The 16,185-nt window shown below is 35.9% G+C and overlaps 2 protein-coding genes across 8 annotated transcripts in view; both read left to right on the top strand.

The window, feature by feature from the left end:
- Nucleotides 1-16,185, top strand: part of LOC126725056 (receptor-like protein EIX2) — a 144,352-nt gene that overhangs the window by 51,298 nt on the left and 76,869 nt on the right. For 2 of the 5 annotated variants that reach the window (XR_007655296.1, XM_050429555.1), the window contains exon 2: nucleotides 5,347-5,865. Coding sequence is in view for 3 of the 5 variants with exons in the window: in XM_050429555.1 (XP_050285512.1) it covers nucleotides 5,347-5,865 (519 nt within the window). In the remaining 2 variants the exon portion in view is untranslated. Of the gene's footprint in view, nucleotides 1-4,823; nucleotides 4,896-5,346; nucleotides 5,866-9,901; nucleotides 10,102-11,963; nucleotides 12,425-16,185 lie in introns of those variants that run through there. The other 3 variants (XM_050429557.1, XM_050429556.1, XR_007655295.1) reach the window with 2 other exon arrangements.
- Nucleotides 5,872-16,185, top strand: part of LOC126725060 (receptor-like protein EIX2) — a 72,851-nt gene continuing 62,537 nt past the window's right edge. The window contains exons 1-3 of one of the 3 annotated variants that reach the window (XR_007655299.1): nucleotides 5,872-6,945; nucleotides 7,366-8,904; nucleotides 9,874-9,916. Coding sequence is in view for 1 of the 3 variants with exons in the window: in XM_050429560.1 (XP_050285517.1) it covers nucleotides 5,883-6,923 (1,041 nt within the window). In the remaining 2 variants the exon portion in view is untranslated. Of the gene's footprint in view, nucleotides 6,946-7,365; nucleotides 9,161-9,873; nucleotides 10,005-16,185 lie in introns of those variants that run through there. The other 2 variants (XR_007655298.1, XM_050429560.1) reach the window with 2 other exon arrangements.

A 16,185-nucleotide genomic window follows, 5' to 3' on the forward strand; every position in this document is an offset into this window, starting at 1 on the left:
TTTCGTTTAGAGAAATGGTATGTTCATAACATTTTCACAACAAAAATCTTAAATGCTAGGTTGTTATTAGTTGTTATGGGTGGACAAAAAAGTAATTTCTGTTTTAAATTCAAATTAGAACAAATAACAACATACCATCTATGATTTGTAGTGAAATTATTATGAAAATTGTAAATATTGTAGCTGAATTAGCACCTCCCTATGTACAAAATGCTTGGAGGTCTAGGGGGGAAAAGGTTCAAGCTGTGGGGTTAGCAGCATATTGTATTTATTTCTCAAAAAAAAAAAAAAAAAACTATGTTAAAGAGGTTGTCATTAAGTATTCCAAAATAATGTGATTTTGGTATTTTGAATTTCTAAAACAACCATTTTAGAATACTTAATGGCACAGTGCCATGGAATTTGATGGAAGGAAAGTTATAAATCTGAAATAAATAAATCAAAAGTCACAAGATTGAATTGAACTATGAATAAATTTAAATAGTGAAATTTATAATTTAGTTTTTTTTTCAATAAAAAAATCAATAATTTCAACATAATCTTTCATATTCCTGTTTTAGATCTTCAAGTTTTCAACTTAAAAAAATACTAAAACTAATATAAATTGTATTATAAAATATTTACAAATTGATAAAAAAAAATCCATATGATTGGTGGATTTAAAAAACATAATTAATAAATGATTGATTTATTTTTTATAATTAGTGATACATTAGTTTGTAAAAATTATATAGTAAAATTTGTAGTATCTTTAATGTTACTTTTTCAACTTTTCAAAAAACTCATTTTCTTGAATGTAAATTTCTTTTAATATCAAATCTCTCAATGATTAAAAAAAAAAAAAAAAAAGGTTAGTTGCTAAAGAATAATAATTGTAAAGAATTTCTCTTGTATAAAAAAGGATAAAAGAAAGTTATTGATGTCTTGAATAATTGCTAGAGAATAGTACTCTTATAGAAAGTGTAGGGGTAAAGTCCCTGGATCAAATAATGGGCCTTGGGCCCCATTTAGAATTCAACCACATCCGAGGGTAAAGTGTGGGTGCCAAAAGGGCTCCCGGCCCAATCTTTATGGGCCCAAACTTATTTAAAGGGCGGTCTGAGGAGGAATGTCTCCTCGGACGTGCCAAGTATGGCTCAAAACATGCATCCGACCGGCAATAAAGAATCACTCCAACAAGTATTGATAGCAAGGATGAGCCTCACAAGCCCGGGAGAGGGAAGAGAGTATAGGATGTCAAGGGAGAGATTATAGATGTCGCATTAAATGCAAGGAAGCTACTTTTATGACTACATTGATGTGGAGAGGACAGACGAACAGTGTTACCTAGGCCACTACAACTCACAGAAAGGTAGGGAAGACGTCCGATGGGACGGGCACTCAAAGGAAGGTCCAGATGATCAACAAGTGTAAGGTTCTGATGAATTCAAGGAGGCTATATAAGAGAAGGGAATCCCCATGAAGAAGGGACGGAAAAAAAGAGAGAAGAAAGAGAGAAAGACTAGAGCTTCTGATCAAGAACAGAGGTGCCCCCCATACGTCTCCTCGGACTGAATATCCAGTGGACTTGAAGGAGATATTTCCGTGTTCAATTGTTGTGTGGTCTGGAATTAACTAACGTTCACTTCGTTAGGGCCTAGTTCTGTAACCCGCTCTCTACAAATTCATTGTTTAGGGCTCCTTGGGCCAGAACTACCTTCCTGTTTGGCCTGGGCCCCAAATCGAGTCCTTACAGAAAGGATGCCATAAGTTCCAATTCTATGGATATATAAATAACTTTGTGTCACATTTGAAATAAGTTGGTTTAATTACAAATCTAGCTCATCTTCTAATTACATTTCACTAGTCACTACCTTGATTGTTTCCTTTATTTCCTTTCTTCCCTATGCAGTTTGAGTAATTTTATGGGTACCCTTTTTTTTTGGGTATGGTACTCACTAGTTGGTAACCTGTTATACCAGGTTACCAAAACATCACATTTGATAGTTCCATCATCACATTGTGCAATTCTAACATCACATGTGATAATTCTTTTGTCACATTCAATGGTTCCCTTATTTTTTTCTCACATTTGACGATTTCATCCTCATATTGTGCAGTTTCGACATCACATGTGACAGTACTCTTGTCACATTTGGTGGTTCCTTTTTCTTTTCTTTTTTCACACATTTGGTGGCCTCTCATTCCAAGTTACCTTGACAAAAGAAAGAAAAAAGAGAAACCCACACCTGGAAGAATAAGAAACAAAACTAAAAGTCAATAAGAAAACTATTTGCCTGTGTTTAAACAATGAGAAAAAAAATTAGATAAGTCAATGATTGTGGCCTCTCATTCCACGTTACCTTGACAAAAGAAAGAAAAAAGAGAAACCTACACTTGGAAGAATAAGAAACAAAACTAAAAGTCAATGAGAAAACTATTTTCCTGTGTTTAAACAATGTGGAAAAAAAATTAGATAAGTCAACAATTGTGGCCTCTCATTCCACGTTACCCTGACAAAAGAAAGAAAAAAGAGAAACCCACACCTGGAAGAATAAGAAACAAAACTAAAAGTCAATGAGAAAACTATTTGCCTATGTTTAAAAAATGAGAAAAAAAAATTAGATAAGTCAACAATTGTGGCCTTCCATTCCATGTTTCCCTGACAAAAGAAAGAAAAAAGAGAAACCTACACCTAGAAGAATAAGAAACAAAACTAAAAGTCAATGAGAAAACTATTTGCCTATGTTTAAACAATGAGAAAAAGAAATTAGATAAGTCAACAATTGTGAGAAAAAAGAAATTAGATAAGTCAACAATTCTGGCCTCCCATTCCACGTGACCTTGACAAAAGAAAGAAAAAAGAGAAACCCACACCTGGAAGAATAAGAAACAAAACTAAAAGTCAATGAGAAAACTATTTGCCTTTGTTTAAACAATGGGAAAAAAAAAATTAGATAAGTCAACAATTGTGACCTTCCATCCCACATTACCCTGACAAAAGAAAGAAAAAAGAGAAACCCACACCTAGAAGAATAAGAAACAAAACTAAAAGTCAATGAGAAAACTATCTACTTGTGTTTAAACATTGAGAAAAAAAAATAGATAAGTCAAGAATTGTGGCCTTCTATCCCACGTGACCTTGACAAAAGAAAGAAAAAAGAGAAACCCACACCTAGAAGAATAAGAAACAAAACTAAAAGTCAATGAGAAAACTATCTACTTGTGTTTAAACAATGAGAAAAAAAAATAGATAAGTCAACAATTGTGGCCTTCCATCCCACGTGACCTTGACAAAAGAAAGAAAAAAGAGAAACCCACACCTAGAAGAATAAGAAAAAAAACTAAAAGTCAATGAGAAAACTATTTGCCTATGTTTAAACAATGAGAAAAAAAAATTAGATAAGTCAACAATTGTGGCCTTCCATCCTACATGACCCTGATAAAAGAAAGAAAGAAAAAAAAAAACCCACACCTAGAAGAATAAGAAACAAAACTGAAAGCCAATGAGAAAACTATTTGCCTGTGTTTAAACAATGAGAAAAAAGAAATTCGATAAGTCAACAATTGTGGCCTTCCATTCCACGTGACCCTAACAAAAGAAAGAAAAAGAGAAACCCACACCTGAAAGAATAAGAAACAAAAATAAAAGTCAATGAGAAAACTATTTGCCTGTTTTTAAACAATGAGAAAAAAAAATTAGATAAGTCAACAATTGTGACCTTCCATCCCACGTTACCCTGACAAAAGAAAGAAAAAAGAGAAACCCATACCTGGAAGAATAAGAAACAAAACTAAAAGTCGATGAGAAAACTATCTACTTGTGTTTAAACAATGAGAAAAAAAAAAAATTAGATAAGTCAACAATTGTGACCTTCCATCCCACGTTACCCTGACAAAAGAAAGAAAAAAGAGAAACCCACACCTGGAAGAATAAGAAACAAAACTGAAAGTCAATGAGAAAACTATCAGAACATTAGATTTAGATTTAATTGGTGAGGACCATTTAGTTTTAGAGGAACAGAGGAAGCTATGAAAGAGTTGAAATGGGGCAAAACTTATTATCAGAACATTATAGTTTTTTGGTTTTCATAACAATCTGTACAGGAAATTTCAACTATGATTTTAATATAGATGATCATAACAACAACGATAATAGGAAGACTATCTCCATATGCAAAACTGAAACCCAGTGAGAAAAAAAAAATTAGATTAGTAAAAAAAAAATGAGAAAGGGTTTATAGAATCACTATATATATTATATATATTATGATGAGTTATAATTACAATATACTCACACTTCAGCTTTTCTTCCTTCAAACTTCTCTTCCTTCGTTACTATGGCCACCTCTTTTGCAACTCTCCATGTGCTTTTCTTAGTATGGTTCCTTCCCGCTACCTTCAGTTTAGGCTTCTTCTTCTTCTTCAAAGCAGAGTCAATCTCTAATGTCTCTTGCAATGAAAAAGACAAGCAAGCCCTTCTAGCTCTCAAACGTGGTCTCACTGATCATGGACACATCCTCTCATCCTGGTCTGACCATAAAGATTGTTGTATATGGGACGGAGTTTTCTGCAACAATAATATTGGCCGAGTCTCTGAGCTCCACCTCAATTATTCGAGGCTTGGTGGTGAGATTAGTGGTTCGTTGCTCCAATTAGAACATTTGAATTACTTGGATTTGAGTAACAATGATTTTAATTGTACTCCGATCCCAACTTTCCTTGGTTCAATGTTCAGTCTCACACATCTTAACCTCTCAGGAGCTAACTTCAGTGGACTCATTCCTCATCAGCTTGGGAACCTTTCAAGCCTTCACTATCTGTCTCTTGGATCTAATTCTGACCTCTATGTAGATAACCTTCGTTGGATGTCTGGTCTCTCTGCCATTCAATACCTTGACCTGAGCTCAGCTGACCTTCACAAAGAAGTTGATTGGCTTCAAATAATGAGTAAGTTCCCATCTCTTTCAAAGCTATACTTGCAAAATTGTCAACTTGATAGCCTGAATCCATCTCTTGGATTTGTCAATTTCACGTCTCTTCGATCCCTTGATCTTTCTGGAAATCATTTCAATCATGAGATACCTAATTGGTTCTCTAATCTCAGTACAAACTTCTTAAGGCTTGACCTGTACAACAATTCTTTGAAAGGCAATATACCGCCTAGCATTTTCAATTTAGAGAAATTAGAATATCTTGATCTCGGACTTAATTCTTTAAATGGTACTATACCTTCTTGCGTTGGGAATTTATCTCATATAAGAGCATTATACCTCGACCAAAATCAGTTGAATGGCACCATTCCAAAGAGTCTTTGGCTTCTCTCTAAGTTAGAGTCGTTGTATGTCGGAACAAATTCTTTAACAGGTACCGTAGATGAAAGGCATTTCCAAAAACTCTCAAAATTAAAGAATCTCTATATGTCTGAAACACATTTGTTCTTTAATGTCAATTCCAATTGGGTCCCCCCCTTCCAACTTTACTATGCCTCCATGAGCTCAATCAATATAGGTCCCAATTTTCCTTCATGGCTACAATCACAAAAATCCCTCAGTATTTTAGATATGTCCATGTCGGGAATTTCAGGCAAAGCTCCAGGTTGGTTCTGGAATTGGGCTTCAAACATTACATATATCAATCTTTCTAACAACCACTTAGAATGTGATGTATCAGACATTTTTCTGAGTTCTACTGTCAAATTGCTCAATATAGCAAACAACTCATTTTATGGATCCATTTCTACTTTCTTATGCCAAAAGAAAATTAGAAAGAATAAATTAGTGGTTTTAGATGTATCAAACAATCTCTTATCAGGAGAACTTTCTCACTGCTGGAAGTATTGGCAGTCTTTGATCCATTTAAACTTAGGGAGCAATAATCTAGTAGGTAGAATTTCCAACTCCATGGGGGCTTTAGTTAACCTCCATTCATTGCGTTTACAAAACAATAGCATCTATGGAGATATTCCTTCCTCATTGAAAAAGTGCTCAAATCTAAAGCTTATTGACATGGGTGATAATCATTTGTCCATCATACCACTATGGATAGGAGAAATGACAAATATTATAGTTCTCCGTCTAAGATCAAGTGAATTCAAGGGTTATATACCTCAACAAATATGCCAACTTTCTTCTCTTAGAGTATTGGATCTTGCTAATAATAATTTATCAGGATCCATACCAAACTGCTTGAAAAATATCAGCGCCATGGCATTACCAGATTCCTATGATATTTCATTATCTTATTTTATGGATTTTATATATCCATTTACATCCTATGTTGAGAATGTTCAGTTGGTTCCTAAAGGGAATGAAATGGAATACAAAGAGAACCTTAAATTAGTTAAGCTCATAGACCTTTCAAGTAACAACTTGTCCGGATCAATCCCTACTGAAATTTCAGATCTTTCCGAATTACGTTTTTTGAATTTGTCTCGAAATCATTTGATGGGAAAGATACCAGAAAAAATTGGGAGTATGAAAGAGTTAGAGTCAGTTGATCTCTCACGAAATCATTTATCGGGTGAAATTCCTCCAAGCATGTCTAATTTGACATTTCTTAGTTTCTTGGACTTGTCATACAATAACTTCTTAGGTAGAATTCCTTCAAGCACCCAGCTTCAATCATTTGATGCCCTTAGGTATATTGGAAATCCTCAGTTATATGGTGATCCTCTTCCAAAAAGCTGCACAATTGAGGAACTATCTTTGAATAGATCACCAGTTGGTAGTGTTGAAGATGATTCTAAAAACTCCAGCTTCTACATTGGTATGGGAGTTGGATTCACAACTGGCTTTTGGGCAATTTGTGAAGCTCTCTTCTTTAATAGGACTTGGAGGCGTGCTTATTTTAGATTTGCTGATGAAGTAAAAGATTGGATTTATGAGACTACAATGATAAAGATGAATTTATTGGAAAAGCTAAGAGTCTGCCTTAGTAAGTGAAGCATCGTTATCTAGCCAAAAGGTATTGCTTCAAGTTATATGTCCTTAATATTGTTTCTTTCATGTTAATGTTGTAGTCAACTACTTTGAATATTCAATTTAATTCATAGCTAAAGGTGATAGTCATTTGGATTTTATTTCACAAATATGACATAACTTTAGCCTTGGTTTGTGACAATAGTTTTACTGAAAATACTGTTCCCTATTTCAAAAAACTGGTTTCTCATTTCGGGACCAACAAACTCTACTCAATTGAGCCAAATCTATGACTGTTATTGAATTGAGTTGGGTTTTTGATAACAATATTAGTCATAAAGATGAAAACTTTCTTTCATTTATGCTATGCTTTCTTATCTTCTTCTCCTTCTTCTTCTTCTTCTTCTTCTTTTTTTTTTTTTTTTTGTATGACCCTTTTGCTCTTTTGCAAAAAAAATATTCATAGGTTGTGAAAACTCTTGCAATCCATGACAATTACAATTAGAAGTAGACAAAAATAAATTGTTTCTATATACTAGGTCAGTGTAACTATGACTTTGTTATCTGAATTATATTGTTTGTTAGCTCTGCATATGAACTATATGCAGCTATTGGTTCTGGCTAGTTTCATTAAGGATGTTTGTAATGTGAAAAGATAGTGAACATATCAGTAGTGTAGACCATTTGATTGGTTTTTGTTAACCTCTTGAATGAATGTTTTACCAAATTATGTTGACATACATGCTAAACTTTGATGTAGTAACTGTATGGATTTTGATGTTATGGTCAAATTAATTAAAGCAAATTTACCATAACAATGAGATCTACCTCTAATGACTTCCTCTTCCATAATAATGAGATAGAGGGTAAGATTTTGATTCAAAATTTTATGAATGCATATATACCAATATTAATAATAATGATAAATAAAGACTATTCCCTAAGGTTCAACCCTATCAATTGTCATATATTGTGTCAGATCTATTTGTTATAAGTGAATGCATTAGTTAAGGATTTTTTTATTTTTATTTTTTATTTTATTTGAAATTTACTTAAAAGAAGTGGTAAATTATCATTGAGATTGTGTTTGGATGACCTTATTTTGACTGTCTTACTTTGTTTAAAAATACAACTATAGTTAAAAAAAAAGTGAGGCTTTAAAAAACTTTACATAAGTTGTTGGTGAAATTAAATTTACATTTTAATCTAAAACAAATAGAACCTTAGCATATAAAGTTCATGGTTAGGCATTTACTATTTTCTAGTTCCTGTCTCTATGGTATTTAAAGATAGAAGTGAATGTAGTATTATAATAATTAAGAATTTTAGGTTGATTCACCACTATTAAATATATATTTTGTGCCTATTTTGGTTTCAAAACTTCTTAAATCTTAATTACTGAAAAAGTTGTATTACTTGCAAGGTGTTCAAAGCAAAATAATAGCAGATGTGACACAACTTGATCTTAATGCTTGTCTCACTTCTATCCAAGTTTCAGCTTGTTTGATTTTGCGCATCTATTTAAAGTACTATAACAAAGTAAAATTTCTTTTAACTTGTTGATTAAGCCAAAATTGAACTTTTAATCATGGTATTGCATTTTTAGTAGATGTTATTTTGTTTGTTCTCTCTCTTTCTACCTTACCGCTTGGCTTTATGTGAATTTATGCTACCTTTGTCATTCAGTGTACTACTTCATTGGTTGTCCTTTAATCTCAATTTTTTTTTCTCTTTAACCGTTTGGGAAGGGATGTTGATGTGGCAAAATCAGAGGAGTTCAATGAAATGGGTTGTAAAGCCTCTCTTGCTGATCAATAGAAGCAGGTCTGAGAAAACATTCATGCTCAGATTAAAAGTTTCTACACGTGTATAGATGAAATTCTTTTGCCTTATACTAAAAGGATACGTGAAGCACAAGAACTGCCTCCACAACCAAGAGCTACTCCTTGTCAGTGTGGCCTTGATTTTGCTGTTGGCATGGATGGCCAACCTACTAATCGTCCTGGTAAGATTCTTTTTGTAATAAAAAACCCTTTTCCAATGTTGCATTATTGAGCTTGAAGTTGTGTGAGTGCAGCTTGAGATGTTCAGGATCTTTGAATTTTCTTTGATTCAAAGGAATAAGATTTGCTTGTATTGATTCTATTATTTACACACACTTGAAGTGGGGGGATTATCTTGATTCAAAGGAATGATCTTTTGATTTGTCATTGATTACCCTAACTTCTTTAATTATTTCCTTAAACAAATATAGTTATTTAGAGTTATTCAAGTAAAGTTGAAGTCAACATCCAATCACTTTTGAACTGAAGTGTCAACAAAATAAATCTACATTTGGGCAGCAAAGTGGAGGGAAAGATGCCTTGGGGATACTTAAATTGATTTGATGGAAAGGCATCTCCAATGAGTATTTAATTACTGTTTCCAGGATACCTATTGGGAGTTTGTTATCTCTAGCTTCTACAAGGTCTTTCTTGAAATCATGTTTTTGTGTTTGTGATGTGATTTGTTCTATAATTTTTAACCTTTTTACTTCTAAATTAATATTCTTAGATGAATTGTTGATTTTATATATATATATATATTTTGGAATGACAATATGCTCTTGGTGTTAGATTTCTTGCAAACTTCAATGTTGCGAATGAGCATTTCCCCCTCTTTTAAAAACAAGGTGGCAAGTGAGATTGAGAGTTCATGACCCACCCATATGTGTAACTTACCAATAAAAACAAAAAGATTATTTGCAAACTTTGATGTGGTTAATACCTTCTAGAGTATCTCTTGGTTTCTTTGCATTGAAGTTAAAGCTCTAAAATAGTATTTGTTCTTTTTTGAATGCCATTCTTATTACAACTAAATAAGGAATTCAACTAGTTTGTAACCTAAAACATGACATTATTTTGGTTGAAGCCTTGGAAACCAAATTGATTTTTAAGGTTATGTGAAGTTCTCAGTTTTAATTGATATTTGACAGGGCCTTGATTGGAATTTTTGTATTGGAGGTAACACACATAGAGGTCCAAATTATTTTACTACAAGAAAGTGCTAGATTTTGATCAATCCTCATTTTAGTATTTGGATGGCATGTTGCTGGCTAACAAATAGATGGATATGTTGAATAAAGAAGGGGATCACTATCTCTAGAAGTACAAGGATGTCCACCAAACTAGACTTATGTCCTCCAGTTTAATCTCCTTACGTGGTAAGAACTAATTGGTTTTCTTTCAATTATATGGTTAATGTTTCCAACTTTTTTTTGAATTTGTTTACCAATACATAGCTGTCAAATAAGTTGGATGAGAGGGCTTCAACTGGGTGCCTGTTCCACAATACATAGCTGTCAAATATGTTTGATTGTTACAAAATTCATTACAATTGTGCATATAAGTAGTACCCTATATCATCTATATATATATAAAACCGAAGCCTCTGAAGCTCCCACAATTTTCCACATCAGCATTAATTAATTAAATATTATAATAAATTAATATTATAATTACAAAATATAGTAATTATTCAGCATTATTTAAATATTTTTCTTCCCTCACCAAATACACCGGATACTTCTTAAAAAAAAAAAAAAAAATCTCCCTCTCATTTGTCACGCTAAAGTCTCCTTCCCCCAAACTTAAAAGTCACCCTTTCCTTCCCCTAAAATCAAAACCCAAAACTCAGTTCCTCCCACCGCCATTGCCGCCGCCACCAAGGGTCACCGCCACCGCATCGATTTCTCTCTACATCTCCATTGTTTGTTTTCTAATATCTACGTTCATAGTGCTTCTTTTTTTTTTTTTTTTTTTTTTTTTTTTTTTTTTTTTTCTCTCTAGGGTTTTGATTAGGAAAACTAGTTTTGCTGTTGATTAACCACCAATCTCCTCTTTGATAGGTAACTTCTTTTCTCCTTTTTCTCTCTTTGGAGCACTGGGCATTCAGGTTTTTCTCTCTCACTCTTTGGGTTTTTAGTTTTGGTAGATATTTGGATTCCAATTGGTTCTTAATTTTTTCACTCCTACTTAGAATTTTGATTTTTTAGGTTTTTGAATGTTTTCGTAGATATTTAGAGGAGATTCAAGCCTTTTGCCCTTAATTTTTAAAAAATTTAGCAATATGCCCCTATTTCGAAACTATAGAGGGATATGCCCCTGTTTCGATACTCGATTATCTTAAAATCGAGTTTCAATGAAATACTCGATTCGTAGAAAATCGAGTTATTCCGAATAAAACTAAAAAAAAAAAAAAAAAAGCATGGAACTCGATTTTAGGGAAGTCGAGTTCCAAAACGCCGCTATAGGGCTTTAAAACGTCTCTATAGGGCTTAAAAACGCCACTATAGGGCCCCTTGAACTTGGTATGGGGACTTGAAAAATTTTTTGCAGGAAAACGCCGCTATAGGGCTCTAAAACGTCACTATAGAGCCTAAAAACACCACTATAGGGCACCCAGAATAGAGGGATTACACTTATAAAAAATTTTGCAGAAAAACGCCGCTATAGGGCCTTAAAACGTCACTATAGGGCTTAAAAACGCCACTATAGGGCACCTTGAATATGGGCCAATCACACGTATAAAAAAATTTGTAGGAAAACACCGCTATAGGGTTTTAAAACGTCACTATAGGGCTTAAAAACGCCACTATAGGGCTCCCTGAATATAGGGCAATCACACTTATAAAATTTTTTTTTGCATGGAACTCGATTTCCTGAAACTCGAGTTCCATGGAAATTTTTTTTTTTTTAATATTTTTTTTTAAGTTTGATCGGGCATAACTCGATTATCTACAAATCGAGTATTTCATTGAACTCGATTTTAGGATAATCGAGTATCGAAACAGGGGCACGCTCCTATATAGTTTGCAAACAGGGGCATGTTGCTAATTTTTTAAAAAAATTAGGGGTAAAATGCCAGAATCCTCGATATTTAGATTCCAATTGGTTCTTAATTTTTCCACTCCTACTTAGAATTTTGATTTTAGGTTTTTGAATTTCTTGATTTTAGCTAATCAGAGAATGTTTTGTGACAACATAGCTAATAAGAATGCTTTTAAATTTTCTCAATCTTTGCAAGTACCTCAGTGTTGGTGATTGTAAGGGAAAAATTCATATCTATTACCTACAAACTTCTGATTATTCATGCTTTCAGTTAATGTATTCACCTACATGCAGTTTTGAAATATTCCTTTCAGGTTATGCTTTTTGACAAGCGTTTAGGTCCTATGCATCTTAGAATATTAAAATTTTGGAAATTTTGGCAGGGTGCTCATGACGCAGAGATCCTTTCATTGAGCTTTAGCTTATCAAGTAAAAAGGAGGCTAATTTTGAAGAAGCTGCAGATAGCCAGTCCTTCCTTGCATACCTTTAGCCTTAGTCTTTATTTGCAACTAGTCCATTGTGTTAGAAATATAGTTCATGTTAATATCTTAGAGGATATCATTACCTTTGAACCACCACTGAACTTCGTTTAGAGATATTTGAAAGGACAAAGAGAGAGATCATGTGAAATTCTCAATAGAAACAAAGGGCTACTATGGAGGAGGAATTGTTTCTCATATTAAAATACATCAAATATGTAGTGGAGTTTTTGTTTTGTTTTATAAAAAAAAAATTAAAATTAAAAATGTTAATTTTATTATAATTATATTTTAATACAATGCATAGCATATTTTCTCACCTCATATGCTATAAGCTTCAATTCCATAGGAAGATTTACTGATAAAATATTAAAGAGATGGGCTTAACATGAATTCTTAGAATTTCAACATGGTATAAATTGAATTGCAGTTAATCTTGATCCGTAGGTAGTCATGCTCCACATAACTGCATTACTATTATTGAATATTGCAATTTATTGTTTATACTTTGGGAGGTGGCAGTGGTTCATCCTCTTCAAGAGGCCAAAAAGAATCATTTGCAAAAGAAATCATCTTGATCTTATTTCATTATTGTTTTGTCATAAATTAAACATATAAAAAATGAAATGAATTACGATTCATGTGTATGATGCGTAAAAACTGTTTATCTATATAGTGACAGTCATTGAAAGAAGAAAATATTGGCTTAATATCTTACCTTTTTCCTTATTTAACTAAGTTTCAAAACAAGTGTTTCTTATGTTCTTGTTGATCATAATTATTTTGCTTGTAATGTAAGATTGTTTTGGTATTTTCTTATATATATATATATATATATATATAAAGGCTTGTTTTGGTATTCGAAATAAAAACTGTAGGGGTAAAGTCCCCGGATCAAATAATGGGCCTTGGGCCCCATATAGAGTTCAACCATGTCCGAGGGTAAAGTGTGGGCGCCAAAAGGGCTCCCGGCCCAATCTTTATGGGCCCAAACTTATTTAAAGGTCGGTCCAAGGAGGAATGTCTCCTCGGACGTGCCAAGTATGGCTCAAAACATGCATCCGATCGGCAATAAAGAATCACTCCAACAAGTATTGATAGCAAGGATGAGCCTCACAAGCCCGGGAGAGGGAAGAGAGTATAGGATGTCAAGGGAGAGATTACAGCTGCCACATTAAATGCAAGGAAGCTACTTTTCTGGCTGCATTAATGTGGAGAGGACAGGCGAACAGTGTTACCTAGGCCACTACAACTCACAGAAAGGTAGGGAAGACGTCCGATGGGACGGGCACTTAAGGGAAGGTCCAAATGATCAACAAGTGTAAGGTTCTGATGAATTCAAGGAGGCTATATAAGAGAAGGGAATCCCCATGAAGAAGGGACGGAAAAAATGAGAGAAGAAAGAGAGAAAGACTAGAGCTTCTGATAAAAAATAGAGGTGCCCCCCATACGTCTCCTCGGACCAAATATCCAGTGGACTTGAAGGAGATATTTCCGTGTTTAATTGTTGTGTGGTCCGGAATTAACTAATGTTCACTTCATTAGGGCCTAGTTCTATAACCCGCTCTCTACAAATTCATTGTTTAGGGCTTTTTAGGCCAGAACTACCTTCCTGTTGGGCCTGGGCCCCAAATCAAGTCCCTACAATTGGCGCCATCTGTGGGAAGAACTTGTGCCTCGACAAGTGAATCCGTTAGAAATGGAAGGATCAGGTTCGCGCCAAACTAGACACACAGACTCCCAACGGCAAGACAACTTTTTGAACCTCGAACGGGAGAGAGATCAAGACAAGTAGTGAGAAGGTAGTGTAAACACTTCTCACATGAGTAGAAGTCGCTCAAAAGGGAAAGGTCTCACATCCCATAAGTGAAACAATCATAGGGCCCTACAGCAAGAAATCGACGACTTGAAGAAGAGGTTACGCCGAGCGTAGCGGAAGCATTCTTCGCCCGGCTCGGACACTAGCGATGAGGGGGACAATGAGTACAGGCAGAGGTCAAGAACCCCTCAAAGCGAAACCTTTTCCTATGAGGAAGAGTAGCCTCGCAAACGTGGCCACAAAAGCCCATCTTACCAAGGCTTGGCAAATGACGCCATGAGTAAAGCCCTGGACAGTATCTCCCAGTCGCCTTTCACGCGTAGGATAGAGGGAGCTGAGCTTCCTCGGCGGTTCCATCAACCCACCTTTGCCATATATAATGGCCGGACAGACCCGGTGGAGCACGTAAGTCAGTTTAACTAGAGGATGGCCGTCCATTCCAGGGACGAGGCATTAATGTGCAAAGTATTTCCGTCCAGCTTGGGACCCATGGCGATGAGATGGTTTGATGGCCTCAAGCCAAACTCCATAGACTCTTTTAAGTAGCTAACATAGGCTTTTGGTTCCCGCATCATAACCAGCAGCAGAGTCCCTCAGCCCCTAGATTCCCTCATGTCCTTATCCATGCGAGAAGGAAAGACACTAAAAGCCTATTCAGACAGATATTGGGAAATGTATAATGAGATAGAGGGAAATTACGATGATGTCACCATTAGCACATTCAAGAGGGGCCTGCCGATAGAGCATAGTTTAAGGAAGTCCCTGACAGGGAAATCGGTCACTAGCGTGCGCCAACTCATGGATAGAATTGACAAGTACAAGAGAGTCAAAGAAGACTAACAGATGGGAAAGGGTAAAGTAAAGGTTGTCCCTCAAGAGAGGAGGGACTTCAGGTCGGACCACTTTAACAGCAGCAATTGGCTGAGAAGGGATTACTCGGAGCAGTCAGGTTCCACAGGGGCACAGGCAGTCCATGCTGTATTCCGAGAGCTATTACACACGATCCTAGAGAAAGTGAAGAATGAACCGTTCTTTCAATGGCCAAGCAGGATGGCAGGTGATCCCACGAAACGTAACCAGAATCTATATTGCACGTATCACCAAGAGACGGGCCACACCACCGATGATTGTAGAAATCTAAAAAACCATTTGGACCGGCTTGTCTGAGAGGGGAAGTTGAGACATTTATTACATCACCCTGTTGGATGGCAAGAGCAGTCAAACGTCGAAACCAGGCAAAGTACACTGAGGCCACCCATTGGCATGATTAATGTCATTCTCGCCGCACCAGAAAGGACCGGCTCCAATACTTTCAGAGTAATGTCGGTGGGCAGGTTCCTAACTGAAGCTGACGACAGGGAGTCCAAGAGAGCTAGAGGGATGGCCACACCCCTAATCGGATTCTTGGATGAGGACAAACTGGGAACCCTTCAGCCCCACAATGATGCCCTAGTCGTCACACTCAGGATTGGGGGATACGACGTGAAGAGGGTATTGGTCGACCAAGGCAGCGCTGTGGAAGTAATGTATCCCGACTTGTATAAGGGATTAAAGCTGAAACTAGAAGACCTGACGGCATACGACTCTCCTTTGGTGAGTTTTGAAGGAAAAACCGTCATTCCTTGAGGCATGATTAGGCTGCCTATACAAACGGACTTGGACGTGGTGGAGGTGGACTTCATTCTGGTAGATGCATACTCCTCCTACATTGCCATCATGGCCAGACCATGGCTCCACGCCCTAGGGGCTGTGTCATCAACCTTGCACCAGAAGGTGAAGTATTCGTCAGAAGGTCGAGTGAAAGAAGTAATAGGGAACCAGGCCATGGCCCGGCAATGCATAGTGTCAGCAATCTCGCGACGACCGAATGCTGAGCCCTCCACTTCAACTAAGAACGGCTTATAGCAATTAATGACCCCAGCCCGAGCCACGAGTAGTGGGGGACCTACCATGGAAGCAAGTTGCGAGGATTTGGAGAAAATTTTTGTTGGATCGGACTCAGAGAGGTTTTTTTAGGTCGGCTCAGAACTACCACCCTAAGAGAAGGAATCGTTGATTGATTTTCTAAGGCAAAATGTGGACGTGTTTGCCTGGGACGTCTACGAAGCCCCGGGGGTTG

The sequence above is a fragment of the Quercus robur genome, chromosome 5 (assembly GCF_932294415.1).
Source record: "Quercus robur chromosome 5, dhQueRobu3.1, whole genome shotgun sequence".
Lineage (NCBI taxonomy): Eukaryota > Viridiplantae > Streptophyta > Magnoliopsida > Fagales > Fagaceae > Quercus > Quercus robur.